The sequence below is a fragment of the Danio rerio genome, chromosome 5 (assembly GCF_049306965.1).
Source record: "Danio rerio strain Tuebingen ecotype United States chromosome 5, GRCz12tu, whole genome shotgun sequence".
NCBI classification, from domain to species: Eukaryota; Metazoa; Chordata; class Actinopteri; order Cypriniformes; family Danionidae; genus Danio; species Danio rerio.
Genome location: NC_133180.1, coordinates 37,592,670 through 37,615,532, shown reverse-complemented (window position 1 = coordinate 37,615,532; position 22,863 = coordinate 37,592,670). Strand labels below are relative to the sequence as shown.

The following is a 22,863-nucleotide window of genomic DNA, read 5'->3' as shown; positions in this document are numbered from 1 at the left end:
AATGATTATCTAAATGCAATAACATATGCTCGAAATGCCTACTAAGTATTAGCATTTGATCAAACATGTACATGAGCATTGCCATTTAGCAACTGCTTAGCAACCACCTAACAATGCCATAAATGCTTGACTTTCTCAAGCCAACATCAAAGTTTATCAATGAACTTTAGGTTCTAGTTGTATTGAATAACTGTAATTGTGTATAAAATGTATTCTGTGTGTATATGTATAGAGTGCATCATGGTGTGTATATTTGTATATGTATACAATGTATCATAAGTGTATATCTATGGAGAGTTACATTGGTGTATATGTATGGAATGAATTTTGTGTGTATATGTATAGGGTGGATATGCATAAGGTGAAACATGTGTGTGTATATTTGTATATGTATACAATGTATCATAAGTGTATATGCATGGAGTGAATAAGGTGTGTCTATGTATGGACTTTATATGTATAAAATATTTGTATATATGTGTAGAATGTATCATGTGTTTATATGTATGGATTGTAAATGTATAGAATATTTGTATAGAATGTATCATGTGTATGTGTATGGAGTGTAGCATTGGTGTGTATGTATGGAGTGTAGCATTTGTATCATAGGGTGTATATGCATAAAGTAAATCATGTGTGTCTTTGTAAAGAATACTTGTATGTGGATGGAGTGTATAATAAGTGTATATACATGGTGTGAATATGTTTAGACTTTCTCAATATATGTATAGAATCCATCATGTTTGTATATGTATGGAGTAAATCATATGTCAAAATATTGATTTTGATATTTGATAAATCCAATTATCACTACATTATTTGGTGCCCCATGTGAGGCTAATATATCAATATTAATATCAATACCTAAATATTGATTTTAATATTTGATAAATCCAATTATCACTACATGTATAACATGTATTATGTGTTTATATGTATGGACTGTATATGTATAAAATATGTGTATTTATACAGAACGTATCATGTGTGTATATGCATGGAGTGTAGCATTGGTGTTTATGTATAGGGTGTATATGTATGGATTGAATATTGTGTGTATATGTATAGGTTGTATATGCATGACGTGAAGTGTATGTATATGGAGTGCCTTGTGTAGTTTTATCTCATCAACTGTCAGTGGCGCAGTGGTATTGTGACTGACCTATCATCCCAGAGTCCTGTGTTGTATCCCACAGCCTGACAGGAATATATGTGTATATGTATGGAGTGTATTTGTATAGAATCCATCATGTTTGTATATGTATGGAGTGAATCGTGTGTATATGTCTAGAATATATGTATAGAATGTATCATGTGTTTGTATGTATGGACTGTATATATATATATATAGAATGTATCATGTGTGTATATGCATGGAGTGTAGCATTGATGTGTGTGTATGTATGTATGTATGTATGACTGACTTATCATCCCAGAGTCCAGGGTTCTATCCCACAGCCTGACAGGAATATATGTATGCATACTATTTGTATAGAATCCATCATGTTTGTATATGTATGGAGTGAATCATGTGTTTGTATGTATAGAATGTATCATGTGTGTATATGCATGGAGTGTAGCATTGGTGTGTATGTATGGAGTGAATCATGTGTGTATATGTATAGGATGTATCATGTGTTTATATGTATGGACTGTATATGTATAGAATGTATTGTGTGTGTGTGTGTGTGTGTATGTATGGAGTGTAGCATTGGTGTATGGAGTGAATATTGTGTGTATATGTATAGGGTGGATATGCATGAAGTGAATCATGTGTATGGAGTGAATAATGATTGTATATGTATAGGGTGTATATGCATGAAGTGAAGTGTATGTATATGGAGTGCTTTGTGTTGTCTTATCTCATCAACTGTCAGTGGTGCAGTGGTATTGTGACTGATCTATCATCCCAGAGACCTGGGGGCTATTCCAGAAAGCAGGTTATGTGACATACCCGGGTAAGTTTGAGAGTAAGTAGGTGGATAACCTCAACTTTGGTTCCAAAATCGGAGGTAACTTCTGGGTATGTTAAGTAGCCATAGCAACTTACTCTCTGAAGATAACCTGCTCCGGAGCAGGTTATGTTCAGAGAGTAAGTTGCTATGTTCCACAGTTTGTCTGTTTCAGAGAGTTTACTGAGCATTGAGTGCTCTTTTGATGAGAATATTTATGGATGTGGACACACAGATACAAGTTTTTTCGTTGTGAGAGGGTTATAAGTGCATAGTTTTTTTCATAACCAAATTCATAATGTTAATGTATTTAACAAACCTTTTTGAAATCAAATGTGACAAACCGCGGGTCTGCGCTTACCATAAAAAACATTCAGTGCAGCTCTTTGTATTCGCGTCAGGGCATTTTTGGCAACTGTACAATGTGGCAGTAGGACCACCTGTACAGTATGCCTGGCACTGAACTGTTTTTTACACTTTTGTACAGTTCCTTGGTCATGCATTACTGCGTATCATTATACAGATGATTCAGAGGACGGGAATAGCGTAGTGGACAGTGTGTCGATAAAGAACAACGGAGTGCACAACGGAGCGAGTTCGAATCTCACTTACAGATCTTGTGTTTTTTCTCTCCTTCTGCACCCTCACATTTTTCTGTATAATATTATAAGTGGCAGCTTTGTCTTTTGTAGGAAAATATATCTTTAATTTAAGATGTAGGACGTCGTTCATATGTATACATTCACGCACACACACCTACATTTTTTAATATAATATTTTTTTCAGGGTTTCTAAATGCTATTGTGTGCATTAATTGCAGCCGATTTTAAAGCTCCATCAGTCACTAAAGGACACTGATAATATAACATTTGTCCAAAGTATAAGTGTGCAGGTACAACTTAATTTTCTATCCTTAATCTTTTGGTGTTTCAACTATTAAACTCATTACTGCTTCCACTTACCAGCTCATATGTCATGACCCCACCTCATCACTATGTTGAGGCTAAATGGCTGATTTTCAGGAAGTAATGATTCAAGTGTATAACACAAATATAGTAAAAAAAAACTATAAAGCAAATGTTGCTTAACACAATGTTTATTTTTATTATATTTGTATTATAAAATAGAATCATTACTGGGCACTACATTGTTACTTGCTGGAGGACAAAAGATACCCTTTTCTGCCTTATACGAGGACACGTACCTGCAGCCTGACCCAGAGGAAATCTCAGTGACCCAAGCAGACAAAACAGATGGAAGAGTGCTAAAAAATATAATTAGTCAAAAAACTATGTTTAATCAAATAGTTTGGTCTGTTCATTTCTTCATTTCCTGAAATAAAATGAATGATTTTGTACACTGCTTTATACACACCTTTCAACGTGTAACATATTTTTCATATACATTTCTCACCTTAAGTTGATGCTCATGTGACTTTATCTTTGAAGATGGACCTTATACAGCTACTTTAGAATTTAAATATGTAGATAAAAGATTTTGTGATCCAAGAGTAATATTCAAATATGGAAAAGTGCAGAAAATTCTTACACTGCTTGTTAGTTGAGGCAGAAGGAACTTTGTCTGCATGCAAAATAAAAAGAACCTAAAGCTATCTGACAACAATCACTTACAACAGTGACAGAGTGTGTGGTTTAAGTGAAAAACTCAACCACTGAAAAGCCTTTATTATAGGACACAGCAGTTAGACAGGCCTCTTTCTATTAGCTGCATGTCAGAAAGAATATTCTAGAGTGTTAAATAAAGAGCTCCAGTAATTAAATATTACCTTTAATGATAATGTTTCTGTGTTTAATGACTTTGGACAGAGTTCTAGCTCCAGAAAGATTACAATTTCTATAAGCCTCATTAGTCAATACACATATTGTGGCCTTAAGAAATTAATGGCAATAAAAATAAATGCATGAATGGTTACACAACATACTCAAAAAGGATGTTAAAGAGTAGTTTAATTTATCATTACAATAAAATGGAGGGTGGCATGTGTAATTTAATGAACTAATGAATTTTCTTATTTTTTATTATTTTTTATTTTCTTATCTATTTCTTATTCTATATTTCTTTCCTTCGTTGAAGCAGATGTGTAATCTCTGTGTTTAAAACCTCCAGCTTCGCCTCTGTAAAGTGCGTTGCCCTTTTTTTTCTCACCGTGATTTTCTATGGTGACTCGTGAATTCGGCGATCTACTGAAAATGCCTTCAGGTGTGTGCCGTGCACGCGCATTAACCCGCGGTTATCTTCAGGAGGTTGATTTAACTAACTCTTGTCACCTGTTTTGGAACCAACATACTCGCGGTAAGCAGGTTTTGGGTAAATCAACCGAGAGTTTAGGTTTTAGCAGATGGTAAGTTAACCCAGCTTTCTGGAATACCCCCCTGGGTTCTATCCCCCAGCCTGATAGGAATATATATATGTGTGTGTATATGTATGAAGTGTGTTTGTATTGAATAACTGTGATTGTGTATAAAATGAATCCTATGTGTATAGTGTGTATGTTTGTATATGTATACAATGTGTCATAAATGTATATCTATGGAGAGTTACATTGGTGCATATGTATGGAATGAATCTTGTGTATATATGGTAGATATTTGTATATGTATACAATGTATCATAAGTGTATATGTTTGGAGAGGTACATTGGAGTATATGCATGGAGTGAATTAGGTGTGTCTATGTATGGACTGTATATGTATAGAATATTTGTATATATCTATCGTGTTTATATGTATGGATTGTATATGTATAGAATGTATCGTGTGTATGTATGGAGTGTACATGTGAGTATATGTATTGGATGTATGATTGAGTGTTTTCTCATCAACTGTCAGTGGCGCAGTGGTATTGTGACTGACCTATCATCCCAGAGTCCTGGGTTCTATCCCACAGCCTGACTGGAATATATGTGTCTAAATGTATAGAGTGAATTGTTATGAAAAATAAATGTGAATATATATAAAGTGTATCATGCATGGAATGTATATGTATGGACTGTATATGTATAGAATATTTGTATTGACTGTATATGTATGGAGTGAAATGTATGTATATAGAGTGCCTTGTGTTGACTTGTAGCATCAACTGTCAGTGGCGCAGTGATATTGTGAGTGACCTATCATAATATAATATATATGTATAGAATGCATGGAGTGTAGCATTGGTGTGTATGTATGGAGTGAATCATGTGTGTATAGGATGTATCATGTGTTTATATGTATGGACTGTATATGTACAGAATATATTTGTATGAATGTATTGTGTGTGTGTATGTATGGAGTTTAGCATTGGTGTATATGTATGGAGTGAATATTGCATGAAGTGAAGTGTATGTATATGGAGTGCTTTGTGTTGTCTTATCTCATCAACTGTCAGTGGTGCAGTGGTATTGTGACTGACCAATCATCCCAGAGACATGGGTTCTATCCCCCAGCCTGACAGGAATATATGTGTGTATATGTATGGAGTGTTTTTGTATTGAATAACTGTGATTGTGTATAAAATGTATCCTATGTGTATAGTGTGTATGTTTGTATATGTATACAATGTGTCATAAATGTATATCTATGAAGAGTTACATTGGTGCATATGTATGGAATGAATCTTGTGTGTATATGGTAGATATTTGTATATTTGTATATGTATACAATGTATCATAAGTGTATATGTTTGGAGAGGTACATTGGAGTATATGCATGGAGTGATTTAGGTGTGTCTATGTATGGACTGTATATGTATAGAATATTTGTATATATGTATCGTGTTTATATGTATGGATTGTACATGTATAGAATGTATCGTGTGTGTATATGTATAGGGTGTGTATGTATGGCGTGTACATGTGAGTATATGTATTGGATGTATGATTGAGTGCTTTCTCATCAACTGTCAGTGGCGCAGTGGTATTGTGACTGACCTATCATCCCAGAGACTGGGGTTCTATCCCACAGCCTGACAGGAGTGCGTGCGTGCGTGCGTGCGTGCGTGCGTGTGTGTGTGTGTATATATGGAGTGTATTTGTATTGAATAACTGTGATTGTGTATAATATGTATCCTATGTGTATAGTGTATATGTTTGTATATGTATACAATGTATCATAAATGTATATCTATGGAGAGTTACATTGGTGTATATGTATGGAATGAATCTTGTGTGTATAGGGTGGATATTTGTATATGTATACAATGTATCATACGTGTATATGTTTGGAGAGGTACATTGGAGTATATGCATGAAGTGAATTAGGTGTGTCTATGTATGGACTGTATATGTATAGAATATTTGTATATATGTATAAAATGTATCATGTATGGATTGTATATGTATGGAGTGTAGCATTGGTGTATATGTATAGGGTGTGTATGTATGGAGTTTAGCATTTGTATCATAGGGTGTATATGCATGAAGTAAATCATGTGTGTCTTTGTAAAGAATACTTGTATGTGGATGGAGTGTATAATATGTGTATATACATGGTGTGAATATGTTTAGACTTTCTAAATATATGTATAGAATCCATCATGTTTGTATATGTATGGAGTAAATCATATGTCTATATGTCTAGAGTGTATATGCAAGGAGTGAATCATGTGTGTCTATGTATAAAATATATGTGGAGAATGTATCATGTGTTTATATCTATGGACTGTATATGTATAAAATATTTGTTTATATGTATAGAATGTATCATGTGTGTACATGCATGGAGTGTAGCATTGGTGTATATGTATAGGGTGTGTATGTATGGAGTGAACATGTGAGTATATGTACAGGATGTATATGCATGAAGTGAAGTGTATGTATATGGAGTGCCTTGTGTTGACTTGTCGCATCAACTGTCAGTGGCGCAGTGATATTGTGAGTGACCTATCATCCCTAGGACCCAGGTTCTATCCCCAGCCTGACAGGAATATAAGTGTGTATATGTATGGAGTGTATTTGTGTAGAATAAATGTGAATGTGAGTATATGTATCAAGTGTGTATATGTATGCATACTATTTGTATAGAATCCATCATGTTTGTGTATGTATTGAGTGAATCATGCATGTATATGTATAGAATGTATCATGTGTATATGTATGGAGTGTAGCATTGGTGTATATGTATAGGTTGTATATGTATGGAGTGAAGTGTATGTATATAGAGTGCCTTGTGAATGCAACTTGTTTGTATATGTATTGGGTGCATGAAGCAAATCTTGTGTATGGATCAAATCATATGTGTATATGCATGAAGATAAGTGTATGTATATGGAGTGCCTTGTGTTGTCTTATCTCATCAACTGTCATTGCATTGGTGTATATGTATAGGGTGTGTATGTATGGAGTGAATCATGTGTGTATATGTATAGGATGTATCGTGTTTATATGTATGGACTGTATATGTATAGAATATTTGTATAAATTTATAGAATGTATCGTGTGTATATGTATGGAGTGTAGCATTGGTGTATATGTATGGAGTGACTATTGTGTGTATATGTATAGGGTGGATATGCATGAAGTGAATCATGTGTATGGAGTGAATCATGTGTGTATATGCATAGGGTGTATATGCATGAAGTGAAGTGTATGTATATGGAGTGCTTTGTGTTGTCTTATTCCTGTAAATTATTCAATAATTATCGTACCAGGAAATTCTGAAACCGTTACATCCCTAGTGTATATAAATAGGGTGTATATGCATGGAGTAAATCATGTGTGTATATGTAAATACTATTTGTATATGGATAGAGTGTATTATGTTTGTGTGTGTGTGTGTGTGTGTGTGTATATTGGGTGATTATGTATAGAATGGATCATGTGTGTATATGCATGGAGTGTAGCATTGGTGTGTATGTATGGAGTGAATCATGTGTGTATATGTATAGGATGTATCATGTGTTTATATGTATGGACTGTATATGTATAGAATATTTGTATATATGTATCGTGTTTATATGTATGGATTGTATATGTATAGAATGTATCGTGTGTATATGTATAGGGTGTGTATGTATGGAGTGTACATGTGAGTATATGTATTGGATGTATGATTGAGTGTTTTCTCTTCACCTGTCAGTGGCGCAGTGGTATTGTGACTGACCTATCATCCCAGAGACCGGGATTCTATCCCACAGCCTGACAGGAATATACGTGTATATATATGGAGTGTATTTGTATTGAATAACTGTTATTGTGTAAAAAAAATGTATCTTATGTGTATATTGTGTATGTTTGTATATGTATACAATGTATCATAAATGTATATCTATGGAGAGTTACAATGGTGTATATGTATGGAATGAATCTTGTGTGTATAGGGTGGATATTTGTATATGTATACAATGTATCATAAGTGTATATGTTTGGAGAGGTACATTGGAGTATATGCATGGAGTGAATTAGGTGTGTCTATGTATGGACTGTATATGTATAGAATATTTGTATATATGTATAAAATGTATCATGTGTTTATATGTATGGATTGTATATGTATAGAATTTATCGTGTGAATATGTATGGAGTGTAGCATTGGTGTATATGTATAGGGTGTGTATGTATGGAGTGTAGCATTTGTATCATAGGGTGTATATCCATGAAGTAAATCATGTGTGTCTTTGTAAAGAATACTTGTATGTGGATGGAGTGTATAATATGTGTATATACATGGTGTGAATATGTTTAGACTTTCTAAATATATGTATAGAATCCATCATGTTTGTATATGTATGGAGTAAATCATATATCTATATGTCTAGGGTGTATATGCAAGGAGTGAATCATGTGTGTCTATGTATAAAATATATGTGGAGAATGTATCATGTGTTTATATGTATGGACTGTATATGTATAAAAAATTTTTTATATGTATAGAATGTATCATGTGTGTACATGCATGGAGTGTAGCATTGGTGTATATGTATAGGGTGTGTATGTATGGAGTGAACATGTGAGTATATGTATAGGATGTATATGCATGAAGTGAAGTGTATGTATATGGAGTGCCTTGTGTTGACTTGTCGCATCAACTGTCAGTGGCACAGTGATATTGTGAGTGATCTATAATACCTAGGACCCAGGTTCTATCCCCAGCCTGACAGGAATAAAAGTGTGTATATGTATGGAGTGTATTTGTGTAGAATAAATGTGAATGTGAGTATATGTATCGAGTGTGTATATGTATGCATATTATTTGTATAGAATCCATCATGTTTGTGTATGTATGGAGTGAATCATGTGTGTATATGTATAGGATGTATCGTGTTTATATGTATGGACTGTATATGTATAGAATATTTGTATAAATTTATAGAATGTATCGTGTGTATATGTATGGAGTGACTATTGTGTGTATATGTATAGGGTGGATATGCATGAAGTGAATCATGTGTGTATATGCATAGGGTGTATATGCATGAAGTGAAGTGTATGTATATGGGGTGCCTTGTGTTGTCTTATTCCTGTAAATTATTCAATAATTATCGTACCGTGAAATTCTAAAACCGTTACATCCCTAGTGTATATATATAGGGTGTATATGCATGGAGTAAATTATGTGTGTATATGTAAATACTATTTGTATATGGATAGAGTGTATTATATTTGTGTGTGTGTGTGTGTGTGTGTGTGTGTGTGTGTGTGTGTGTGTGTGTGTGTGTGTGTGTGTGTGTGTGTGTATTGGGTGATTATGTATAGAATGGATCATGTGTGTATATGTATGGAGTGTAGCATTTGTATCATAGGGTGTATATGTATGGAGTGAATCATGTGTGTATTTGCGTGAATATGTATAGACTATTCAAATATATGTATAGAATGTGTCATGTGTGTTCATGTATGCAGTGAATCATGTGTATACGTATGGAGTGAATCATGTATGTATAGGACATGCCTTTTGTTGTTGTTTTTAATCAACTTCAACTACAATGTATCATAAATGTATATGTATGGAATGTAGTATTGGTGTATATATATGGAGTGTATATGTATAGTGTATATGTATATGTATAGGGTGTATATGCATGAAGTGAATCATGTGATTATGTATGGACTATGGAGTGAATCGGGTATGTATAAGGCATGCCTTTTGTTGTTGTCTCTCATCAACTTCCAGTAGCGAAGGGGCATCGTGACTGACCTTTCACACCAGAGACCCGGGTTCTAGAGTGTATATGTATAGAGTGCATGTGCATGGAGTATATCTTGTGTGTATATGTATAGAATATTTGTATATGTATAGAATGTATCATGTGTATATCTATAGGGTGTGTATATATATATATGGAGTGTATATGTATAGAATATTTGTATATGTATGGAGTGTATTATGTGTGTATATGTATGGACTGTATATGTATAGAATATTTGTATATGTGTAGAATGTATTGTGTGTATATCTATGGATTGGATATGTATAGGGTGTATATGCATGCATGGAGTAAATCGTGTGTGAGTGTATCCTGTGTATGTATGTAAAGAATATATCATGTGTGTTGTATCTTTCAGTAACTTCCAATAGAGCAGTGGTATTGTGACTCAACTCTCATGCTAAGGACCTGGGTTCTATCCCAGATCATGACTGGAGTGTGTCTTGTTTGTGTGTGTATATGTATAGAGTTTTTGTGTATGTATAGGGTGTATATGCATGTAGTGTATCTTGTGTGTATATGTATAGAATATTTGTATATGTATAGGGTGTATATGTATGGAGTGAATCATTCATGCATAGGGTGTGCCTTTTGCTGTTTTCTTTCATTAGCTCCCAGTAGCGCAGTGGTATTGTGACTCACCTTTGATGCCAGAGACCCGGGTTCTATCTCACACCCTGACAGGAGCATACCTATGTATGCATGGAGTGTATCTTGTGTGTATATGTAAATAGTATTTGTATATGTATAAAATGTAACATGTTTATATGTCTAGAATATTTGTATATGTATGGACTTTATATGTATAGGGTGTATATGTATGTAGTGAATCATGTGTGTGTAGTGTTATGGGTTTGAGATTGGTTCGTTCTCTTTCCTGGTTTTTGCTTTCTGTTTCTAAACAGGTGACTCATTATGATGCAGCAGGTGCGGCTAATTTTTATGCTTTCCAGAGTTCACACTTAGCTGATGATTGATAGTAAAGCTAGTTTGGCGTGCTGTCCCGGGAGAGAGCCCTGAGCTTATAAGATCCTCGAGCCCTGGACTCCCTCCCGTTGCAAGGTGAGAGGGGAGTTTGAGCTCAGGTAGATCTCGATAACTCCCCTTCTTGCTTGTTGTAGCTAAGTGTTAGATATGTATACTGAAAGGTGTACTCAGAGGTTAGCTAATGTATTTTGATTATTTATTTAGAGTGCTTGTTTTTGAACTGTGGGAGGAAACCGGAGGACCCGGGGAAAACCCACGCGACCACGGGGAGAACGAGCAAACTCCGCACAGAAATGCCGTCTGGTTTGGAAAGGAACTAAACCAGGGGCATTCTTGCTGTGAGGCAACAGCGCTAATCGCTGGCCACCGTGACGCCCGTTTGAAAGGAGGGAAAGTAGGGTTGGGTGGGGGGGTTTCTTCGAGACGAAGATACAGAGATGAGAAAAAGTCTGGTTATTTATAGTGAGTTAAGGGTCGTCTGATAGGATAATCGGTCATTAGCTAAAGTTGGAACAGCTGCGAACAATCATAAGCAAGTGATCCTCTCGAAATTTGTTTATGAATAAACTTCACTTATAAAAGGAGCTTCCAAATTGTGTCTGACAGACTGCTTTGGAGGATCGGTTTTTCGTTTGACTTCCTTTGGCTCACCCACTGCTTTTATTATTTTATTTATTTGAACTTTGCTCCTATGTAAATTGTTGTTTTAAATGTTATGTTATGTTTGACATTTAATTTGTTGACTTTGAGACAGTCTCTCGCTTTCTCTTGCATTGCTTTGAGAAATATGAAAAAAGCATTTGAAGTGGGTAAGTTTATCTTTGATATCTATGCGATCACGAATGTGTCTCTATTTAGCCCGATGATATTTGGGAGTGTAATTTGAGGTGATAGCGTATTTGATCACAATCGTTTGATGTTTCTAACACAAGGCTGATATCCCCATGTTAGGCAAAGCAATGCTTTGTGTTGGTTTTTGTTGTTTTGTTGTTTTTGTTTTTTTTGTTGTTGGTTTTTTTGTTGTTGGCTTTCTCAAGCCAACATACTGTTATGCTACTCTGTCCTTGAAAACAAACGTATCTCCTCCTAGGCCGTTCATGCCACAAGGCCCAAATGTGTGATTGCTCAACTTTTTTCTAAAATAAAGGGAAGTTTCACTTTTCATTTGTTTTTGTTTAAATTTATTTGGGGATTTTTAAAAAGTTAAGGATAGAGATTGTTATAATCTCTTTCTTTTAAGGGGGAGGTGTTATGGGTTTGTGTTTGGTTCGTTCTGTTTCCTGGTTTTTGCTTTCTGTTTTTAAACAGGTGACTTGTTAGGATGCAGCATGTGCGGCTAATCTTCAGGCATTATAAAAGGAGCTGGGTTCTATCCCAGACCATGATAGTAGTGTATCGTGTGTGTATATGTATCATGTGTGTATATGTATAGAGTGTTGCATTGGTGTATATGTATAGGGTGCATATGCATGGAGTCAATCATGTGTGTATATGTATGATGTGTGTCTATGTATAGAATATTTGTAGATGTATGTAGTGTATCATGCGTTTACATGTTTAGTGTGTATATGTATAGAATATTTGTGTTATTATATGTTAAGGGTGCATATGTATGGAGTGAATCATGTGTGTATATGTATGGAGTGTATATGTATAGACTATTTATATATGTATGGAGTGTAGAATTGGTGCATGTGTATATGCATCGAGTAAATCATCTGTGTATATGTACAGAATATTTGTATATGTACTGAATGGGGTGTTTAGGCTATAGGGATGGGTGTGTCTTTTATTCTAGCGCAGACCCTGACAGGAGTGTATCATAGGTATATGTATGGTGTGTATCATGTGTGTCTAAGTATAAAATATTTGTATATGTATGTAGCTCAGTCGTTTCGTAACTCCCCTCTCATGCCAGAGACCCGGTTTCTATCCCAGACCCTGATAGGAGTGTATATGTACAGAGTGTATCAAGTGTCTATATGTATGCGTGTACAATGTGAGAATATGTACAGGATATTTGTTTATGTATGCGATTGTTTTGTGTGTGTATATTTATGGAGTGTATCATGTATGTATATGTATGGAGTGTATCATGTGAACATATATACAGTGTATCGTGTGGGTTTATGTATAGAGTGTTTCCAACAGTGTATCAAACTTTGAAATTTCAAATGTATAACTCTCCTTAAAATTAATAATTTTGTTGCTTGAAATGATTTAATTGGTGTTTCAGTATTATAAGCTTTAACAAATAACATTGTATAACAAACAATAAATATTTTCTCCAGTAAATATTTTAACAAAAAAAAGCAAGTCCAATATATCTAGATGCATCAGAATAATGTAGCTACTAGCTAACAATGCTTATATATTATACTATACTACTCCACCTGTCTTACCTCCATCTAAGCTAACTTACCTACACTATCTCTATCACTGCTCTTATCAAATGTCTAATCTGCATCATTCTCATGGTAACTAAAACCCATCTCATCATCTCTTTCATCTGCAGGAAGAACCTGTCCTTTTCTTCTTTCACTTACCATAGAACATGGTGGTGTTCGCTAATACACAGCTCCCTGTATTCATGTCTATTCAAAAGTAGCATTGCCGTTCAAACTAGATTTTATCCTTAATGCAAATGCACTTAACATATGACTAATCCACATTATACTACTAGCTCTCATGTTATTTTTGTTAAAAGTTCACAGCTGACCTTGCTATCTAGCTAACCCATTGCAATATTGCATGTTCCACTATTGCACAGTGTTGCCATTTGGCCCATTTACACAAAACTAATTTGATAAAAGTTGTGAATATGTCATTATAACTAACTGGAGGGGATTTTTTTGTGGATCTGACATAATTTGATCCTTTGTTTTTATTGACATTTACATTTGCATTCAGCAACTACAAAACAAAAAACTGCATGTCATGTGACTTAACCAAAGCACATCATTGGCTAAACTAAAGTCTTCTCTTTCCAGCAAAATAATTAGAACGTTGGGCTTAAAAAAACAGCAGCAGGAAAATGAACATAAATATCATGTTGCCATATGGCAACACCATGCGGTAGAGGGTTAAGAATAAAAATTAAATGGTGTGATATCAATTAAACAGAAAGAGCAGAGGTATTTCTCATATAATTTATTTCATTTAAAGTAATAAACGCATGTACAAAATAAATTAACATAAAATCTTTACACAGACAAGACGATGATTGAAAGCAAAAGTACAAAAATGCAAAATAGAAACTTAGGCATCAACTTAGGATTAAATTAATAGGAAACATCTGGCAAAAGATGGCAAAAAAAACATTCACTGAAGAAAATCAGATTTTAATGTATTTAACCTATAAGAACCACTGACACATATTTCCCCATATCAGTTGAGGAAGAATCACACTGCTTAATACGCAATACAAAACTGGAGTAAAATCTTACCATTTGGTCTTAAGAACATATTGCTGACTGTGTTCTGCCAGCTTCCCTTTCTCCACATATTTAAATCATATTTTATATTTATTTATTTATTATTTTTTATCAAAACACTTGTTGCTTGTAACATCCTGACAAACTATTAACAATATTCTCATCCTTTAAAAAAAGAGAAAAGGGTTGCTTTTGTCAGTCTTATACAGATCCCAGAGCTTAACTAGAAACCTTTATGCGCTTCAGTTTACCTGACGTTTTTCTCTTTCAATAGAGGTATTTCCTTACTTAGTTCTCTTTGTATAGAGTCACTTTCACACTTCTTCATCTTTATATAAAGACATCAGTCCTCTTCATATAGAGTACTGCAACCTGTGTTTCAGCATTTGGTGCTCGTGTCTGTCTTCATATGGAAACAGATTCACACAGAGGTGTGCGTGTTGGTCTCTTTTGGTTTTTGGTTTACAGTCTTCCACCTATACAGATGGCAAAGGTCCAATCCCTTATTCGGTTAACACATCCCTCATTCATTCACTCATTCATTCATAAAAAATTAAGACAAAAGCAAGTGCTACATCCAAATTCTCATCCCTGCATGCGAGTTTTTGTATTCATGATATTTGTGTATGCATGAGTGTGTTTGTGTGTTGTTTAGGCATTAAAACATCTCATCTAAGCCCTCCTCCAGCACTCCACAGAAACTCTTGCCCAGCAGGGAGCGTGTGAGATGCAGCCAAAGAGATCCTGCCCTCGGTGTTGCAGGGTTTCACCTGACTGAAGTCTCTGTCATAGGGATAGTGCTGCCTGTCTAAATTATTCACCGTCTCCAAATCATTAAACACGGAATCGCACAGCTGCTGTCTGCGCAGTCTATGCCTTCTCCTTCTGAGCACCACCAGTCCCACACACACTCCCAGAAACACAGCCAGCACTCCTAACACACATGACACCGCCACAGCCGAGGGCGAAGTCTGCCCAACTCTTGGCGCCATCTTCTCCAGACTGGCCTGCACTGGAAACTCGCAGGTGGAACCCATGAAGCCGGGCACACACTGACACACTGGCCCGGAGAAATGAGTGAAACATGTTCCTCCGTGGAGGCATGGGTTCGTAAGACAAGCATCTGCTCGCAGGCTGCAGTTTTTACCAGTGAAACCCAGCGTGCAAGTGCAGGTGTAGTCGTTAATGCCATCTTGGCAGGTTCCAGCATTTTGACAGGGATAGCGGGCACAGTCGTCGATGTTTGTCTCACAGCGAGAGCCGCTGAAACCAGGGCGACAGCGGCAAAGAGCACTGGCACCCAGATCCACACATTCACCACCTACAATTACACAGAGAGGAGGATACATATGAGCAGGTGTAGTGGAGGAGAACTGTAACAGATACTGTAACACTAGCACCATTTAGCAGAAAGCTTTAAGCTGATCTTTTCCATGAAGCTTCATGATAATCATGATCATCGACCACATTTTAATCAAATTAAAATTTAACTCAGGGTTTCTAACTCTTAACTTTAGGGTTTTGAAGACCTTTTTGAGACCATTTTAAGACCATAATGAATGAAATTTCTGACTTACACAAGGCCTAAAGATGTTTAAATGGCCAAGTTTAAACCTTAAAAACATTAAAAAACAAATGTTATTGTAAGGAAGATAGTTAAGCCATATTAGTAAACTGAGTAATTAAATAAATGTTTCCTAAAACTTTTACTGAAATATGTTGTTGGTGATTGGATGGGTGTTGGCCCAGTTGGAGCTTTACATTGACATAAGAAAATGAAGAGCCATTTAAAATGATTTAAGACCTAAAACCCTTATTTCAGTGGATTTAAGACTTTTTAACGCCTAAATTTAGTTTTTAATAAAGTAAGACGTTTTCAGACTTTAAGACCCAGCAGATACTCTGCAACTGGAATGACTGATATGTATCGATTTTATGGTTTATTATTTTCTATTTGGGGGCTCAATAGATTTAAATGCATTGCAGTAAAGGATTAGTTCACCAAAAAATGAAAACTCTGTTATTAATTACTCATCCTCATGTGGTTCCAATCCCCCTGGGTTTTTCATTCATCTTCAAAACATAACATTGAATATTTTAGATGAAAAGAGAGCTGAAAGCTCTCTCATCATCATTCACAAACAGCAATGTTCCCAAAACAATCAGAAAAGGAACCAAATGTCGTCCACCTTTTTTTTTTTCTTTTTTTTTTGTTGGTCCAAAATAGTCTACTTAGAGCTTCATGTTATTACAGCTGAAGCCACACGGAATGTTTTGACAAATTTCTAGTTCATTTTCTGGACATTTCTTTATCGTTGTTGTCTATGGAGGATGAGAGAGCTCTCAGATTTCATCTAAAATATCTTAATTAGTGTTCTGAAGATGAATCTCAGGTCTCAGGGAATTAGAGCCACATGAGCATGAGAAATTAATAACAGGATTTTCATTTGTGGGTGACCTAATCCTTTAATGATTTATGTTTCTTTCTGGAGCTACTAGAATTTGCTTTCCATCAAGTGTTCTTGTTTGAGCATCTTTAGCAACTCAACTTGTGGCTTTTTTTAAGGTATAGTTCACCCATCATTAACTCTCCCTTGATATTGTTGTGTTCTGTTGGATAAAATATATATATACATACAGTTGAAGTCAGAATTATTAACCCCCTTGCTTATTTTTCCCCCAATTTCTGTTTAGCGGAGAGAAGATTTGTTCAACACATTTCTAAACATAATAGTTTTTTTTTCTGTAGACTATCAAAAAAATAGCTTAAAGGGGCTAAGAATTTTGACCTTAAAATGGTTCTTAAAAAACTAAAAACTGCTTTTATTCTAGCTGAAATAAAACAAATAAGACTTTCTTCAGAAGAAAAAATATTATTAGACATACTGTGAAAATTTCATTGTTCTGTTAAACATCATTTGGGAAATATTTTTAAAAAGAGAAAAAAATCAAAAGGGGGCTAATATTTCTGACTTCAACTGTATATTCTGAAAAATGTTGAGAACCTTCAACCATTGACACACATAGTTAGAATTACAAATAGCCTACTATGGAAGTCAGTGGTTGCAGTTCTTCAATAAATCTTCAACAAAACTAAAACTGTACTGGAACAAGTCAATAGTGAGTAAATGATGGTTTTCATTTTCTTTAGTGAACTATTGCTTTAATACATGACAGAACTTGTTAAGTTGCACTGTCCATTTACCGTTGGCACATGGTTTGTGGCTACAGCGGTCCAGTCTCTTCTCACAGTTGGATCCGGTAAAAGTCGGTGGGCATCGGCAGACGTAGCCACCGGTGAATTTCTCCTCACATGTGCCTCCATTAAAGCAGGGATCATCTGCACAGGTCATGGCAATGATTTCACAGTTCTTCCCGTAGAATCCCTGAGGACACGTGCAAGAGTAATCGTTCTCCAAATCCTGCAAGGAAAAAAGAGAAACACAGATATATTTAGAGAAATATTAGCAAAGCATAAACACAAAATTAGATCTCAAACACCAGCAACTGACTTTAACAATTCATTATGTACGTGAAGCCCATCGCAGTAACTAATTAAGTCATTAAGAGACATAGTTAGGTTTAAAATAAAACAACACTCTTTCTGACCCTTTATTTATAAAAATGAATATAAGTTAGTTATTAAAGTATTACAATGTAATACATGATTGTGTTGTATTTTAAATTATTAAAACCTCTTGCTAATGAATGAGTAAAACCATGTGTGGTTAAGTATAAAGTTTAAAATTACAAAATATTAAAATTTTGGGGCCACTCATAAATACATAAACAGCTTGTCTTTTTTTTTTTTAAATATCCTTTAAAAGACTTTTTCATTTATATTTTCACCTACGCAACATTGCCCGCATCGGTCCTTTTCTCTCTACACAAGTTGCTGAAAGGTTTGTCCATGCTTTCATTACGTCTTCTTTAGATTTTTGTAGCTCTTTATTTGGGGGTCTGCCAGCCAGTTCACTTAAGATTTTACAATATGTTCAAAAAGCCGCACGTGTGTTAACCCACACATCATCTCGTTCCCACATTACCCCTGTATTCCAACAGTTACACAGGTTGCCTGTTAAGTCACGCAACGATTTTAAAACTTTGATTTTAACTTATCAAGCTGTTCTTGTTTCTGCTCCTGATCATATATGTGACAAACCTAAACTCAGCACCATGGGAGGTAGGGCATTCTCTTGTCGTGCACCTTAATTGTGGAATGCTCTCCCCACAACCATCAGGAACGCAAGTTCCCTGGACTGTTTTAGGAAACTTTCCTAAACCTCGTCTTTTTATTATTGCTTATAATTTATGAGGCTTTCTTTTAATATGTATTTTTATCATTATTTTCATTCTTACTTTTATGTGTATTTCATGTTTTTCTGTGTTTTGATGCTCTTGTTAGCGATTTGAAAAGCGCAATACAATTCAAATTTATTATTATTATTATTAAACACTATTGCTACACCTATTTACATTTCAGTGGGTGTCTTCTATATATCAGATCAAAAAAATGTACGAAATTAATATCTAATATATATAAAAACAGCTTTTAAAGCTTTATTACAGTTTATATATATATATATATATATATATAAAATATAATTTTGTAATATATATAATACAGTTGAAGCCATAATTATTGCCCCCCCCCCCCCCCCCCACCCTCTTTTTTTTTTATTCTATTTTAAATATTTCCCAAATGATGTTAAACATAGCAAGGAAATTTTCAAAGTATGTCTGATAATATTTTTTCTTCTGGAGAAAGTCTTATTTGTTTAATTTCAGCAAGAATAAAAGCAGTTTTAAAATTTTTTTAAAAACATTTTTGGGTCTACAGACCACAGTCTACAACCATCGTTATACAATAACTTTCCTAATTACCCTAACTGTCTAGTTAGCCTAATTAATTAACCTAGTTAAGCCTTTAAATGTCAATTTAAGCTGTATAGAAGTGTCTAAAAAAATATCTAGTCAAATATTATTTACTTTCATCATGCCGAAGATAAAATAAATCAGTTATTAGAAATGAGTTATTAAAACTATTATGTCTAGAAATGTGAAATCTTCTCTCCGTTGAACAGAAATTGGGGAAAAATAACCAGGTGCGATAATAATTCTGACTTCAACTGTATATACATTTTTAAGTATGTTGTCATCCTGTTTGCTATGTTTTCACTAAGAAAAAAATACCGTGTTTTTATCATGTGAGTTGACTTACATTACAACTGCCGCCATTCTTGCAGGGGTTGCAGTCACACTCATTAATCTCCAGCTCACAGTTTGTGCCTCCAAATCCCGGCCGGCAGGTGCAAGTGTAGCTGCCCTGTCCAGTGTTGGTGCAGGTGGCGCCATTAGCGCAGGGTTTGTGATTGGTACAGTAGTTGAGGTCCTGGTTACAGAAGAGGCCTCCCCAACCCTCCTTACACACACACTGCCATGGCTGTGAACATGTCCCATGCAGGCATCCAGGATAATGAACGCACTCGCTGCAGGAAGGCCCCTGCCACCCCAGACGACACTTGCACTCTCCGGGAGACTCGCAATAACCATGTCGTTCACTGCAGTCTGAAGAGCAGATGGCTGAGGGAGGAGACACAGAGAGAGGGGGGGTTACACACACCACACACACACACACCACGCCCCCCTGGAGAGGGCAGATGAATGGGTGTGTTAAGTGTTGGGGCCAGCAGCTGGTGAGCTGACAGAGGTAATGCACTCTTTTGTATTTTGAGCTGCAGCAAGCGTGCACACACACACACACACACACATTGAACGGCCTGCTAGCGTGTATCTGTTGGGTTTCTTTGTTCAGCTGAACAAAAGAAATCCAGAAGCCTAGGAGGAGCAGCTTAGCTTCCATCAGACACACAAAGATATGAGAGATAAAGAGGACGTATCGCTGCTGCTCAGGTTCCACCACACACAAACACACAGCAATCCGAAAAGAGCTGGAACGGTCTCATTTTGGAGACCCAGACATACTGTCCCAACAGAGTTCAAGCACACACACACACACACATATATATATACACACACACACACAGGTGGTACTCACGGTCAGAGCAGTAGTCTCCCTGCCATCCCACCAAACATTCCTTGTTCCCATTCTCATCGCAGGTATAGTGGCCAAGCGTGTCGTCACGAGGACGGCAGTAATCTGAACAAGCCTCGCCGAAGTAAAACTCATCACAGAACACATGATACGAGTAACGGAGCTCGCTCTGATCGCCAAAGTGAACATCCTGAGACCAGTCTTCCCCAACTGCCAAGCGCCTTCGTGTTGCTAAGCGGCTGATCAGGTTGTTTTGATTCTCTGTTGAGGGAAATTGAAGAAACATTTTAGCTTGAAGCACTGAATAATGAAAAGTGACTCAGGTCTGTATCTTAATTGAGTCCCTGATAGACTTACCTGTGTAATCATGATGCTCTTTGGGCGATTCTGCATTCCATGCCTCAATAATGAGAGAAAACGTCCCCTACAGAGAGAACAAAACATTATTCCAGATCTCTAAATATTATTTATTTTTTGGTTAAAATAGAAGAGCTGGCATTTTGCATTGTTCATTTGCTTTCACCTATAGGTAAAAAGTATAATGAACTGACATTTCAATTGTTTACTGCACTAATTCAGGCCTACATTTGGTTAAAAGTTTAGTTCATTCCACCCAAAAAAAAAAGGAAATTCTGTCATCATTTACACACCCTACTTGTTATATATTAGTTTTTTCTTCTGTTGAATACAAAAGAATAATTTTTTTGAAAAATGTTGGAAAACTGTAACCATTGACTTCCATGTATTTGTCTTTTCTATGGAGGTTAATAGTTACAGGTTTTCAAAATCTTCAATAAATTTCTTCTATTGTGTTGAACATAACATTATTATATTCATATTTAGGTGAACTATCCCTCAAATGAGCATAATCTAGGCTAGTGTAACGTCCAAAATGTCGATGAACTTTACCGGCCACTTGAAGTGAAAAGGCACCCGGATGGCAGCGCTGCTGGCTATGGAGCTCTGGTCCGCTCGCAGGACGCTGGTCTGACCGGTTCCGAAGGTGCACGGAGGCTCTGCGGAGATCACGTCCTCAGAATGCTTGAGACAAATCCGAAAAAAGATGTTGCAGTCTCGCGTCCTCCTGCAGAAGCGCCGTGTGGTGCTGAAAGAGTGAACTTTCAACTCAAACACACCCGACGAAGCCACCTGTTCAAAGACAGAGGAGGCGTATTGATGCAGCATCTTTTAATAAAACGACGAATAATAGCTAAATACAGTGAATGAAACAAATACATACTCTAAACTCTCATTAAAAAATTATGAAGTGTAAGTTCCTTACCAACTGCAACAGCGACACAGACAGCAGGCAGTACAAAGACAGATGCGCCATCTCGCTCACTTTATCCTAAACTTTACTACAAAAAGGCGCAAGTATCTTCATTCGTTACTTCCCAAGTTTTAAAGTGCTTGGAGATGAAGAAAGAAAGGAAAAAAGTTAGATGTCCTTGTAAGAAATCCTCGGCACGTCCATGAAAGTCCAGTGAGTCTTCATAGGAAAAGCGCACTTGTCCTCGTCGTTCTTCTGCGCGTGCGGTTCGTCTTGATGAATGGACTTGATGAATGGACGCCGTTATATACGTCTTGCCCCCCTCCACGTGACGTCAGAGGTGACATATGGCATAATATTGGCCTGATTAAATTGATCTGCTGCTGCATGTGGCAGTGGTGTTGATGGAGTTAATGCTGAAGGTGGCCATAATGCTATCTGTATCAAAACAGAAAGTTTTAATTGCAGTGAGGCAGAGCAGATGGGTTCTCCAATATGATATGGTGAATCTTCCCTGATTTTGCTTTTAAAAAGTACTAAAAGAAAGAAAGATCAATAAATAAATAATATGTATAGATATTGTACAAATAAATGAACTATATATGTTACATTATGTTATTGTACTCAAAACCAGATGTCTAATAGTAAATTCAGAAAACTCGTCATAAAACTGAAGATGTCTCTTATTTATTCTTGAGCCGTACATTTATTTTACTGCATAATACATTTGAACACAATCAGTTTGGCAAGTTGAAGTAAAATGCAACTTTTGCAAAACAATTCAAGTTGAGCATAAAGTAGAATAATGATAATAGATATGCTGTCTCCTCACAAGATGCATCCTCAAATCCTGAGCTGTTATTTGTTAAATCTCACTCTCAAAATGTATTTTATATTTGCAGAGTTGTCTTTTTTATTTTTTATTGATGTCAAGGTAAAAAAACAGGCATCATAAAAAATTACATAGATTGTATATAAGTTTTATGGAGAGGTAAGCATCAAATAAGCACATACAAGAAA

The 22,863-nt window shown here is 35.8% G+C and overlaps 1 protein-coding gene across 1 annotated transcript; it reads right to left on the bottom strand.

Moving 5' to 3' along the window:
- Window positions 1-14,219: 14,219 nt before the first annotated feature.
- On the bottom strand, window positions 14,220-22,091 carry dlb (deltaB). The gene is given in 7 exon segments (NM_130958.1): window positions 14,220-15,839; window positions 17,724-17,940; window positions 19,740-20,101; window positions 20,577-20,834; window positions 20,931-20,997; window positions 21,483-21,722; window positions 21,856-22,091. Coding segments are annotated over 7 exon segments (1,848 nt in total). The 5' UTR covers window positions 21,907-22,091; the 3' UTR covers window positions 14,220-15,186.
- Between the last annotated feature and the right edge of the window lie 772 nt (window positions 22,092-22,863).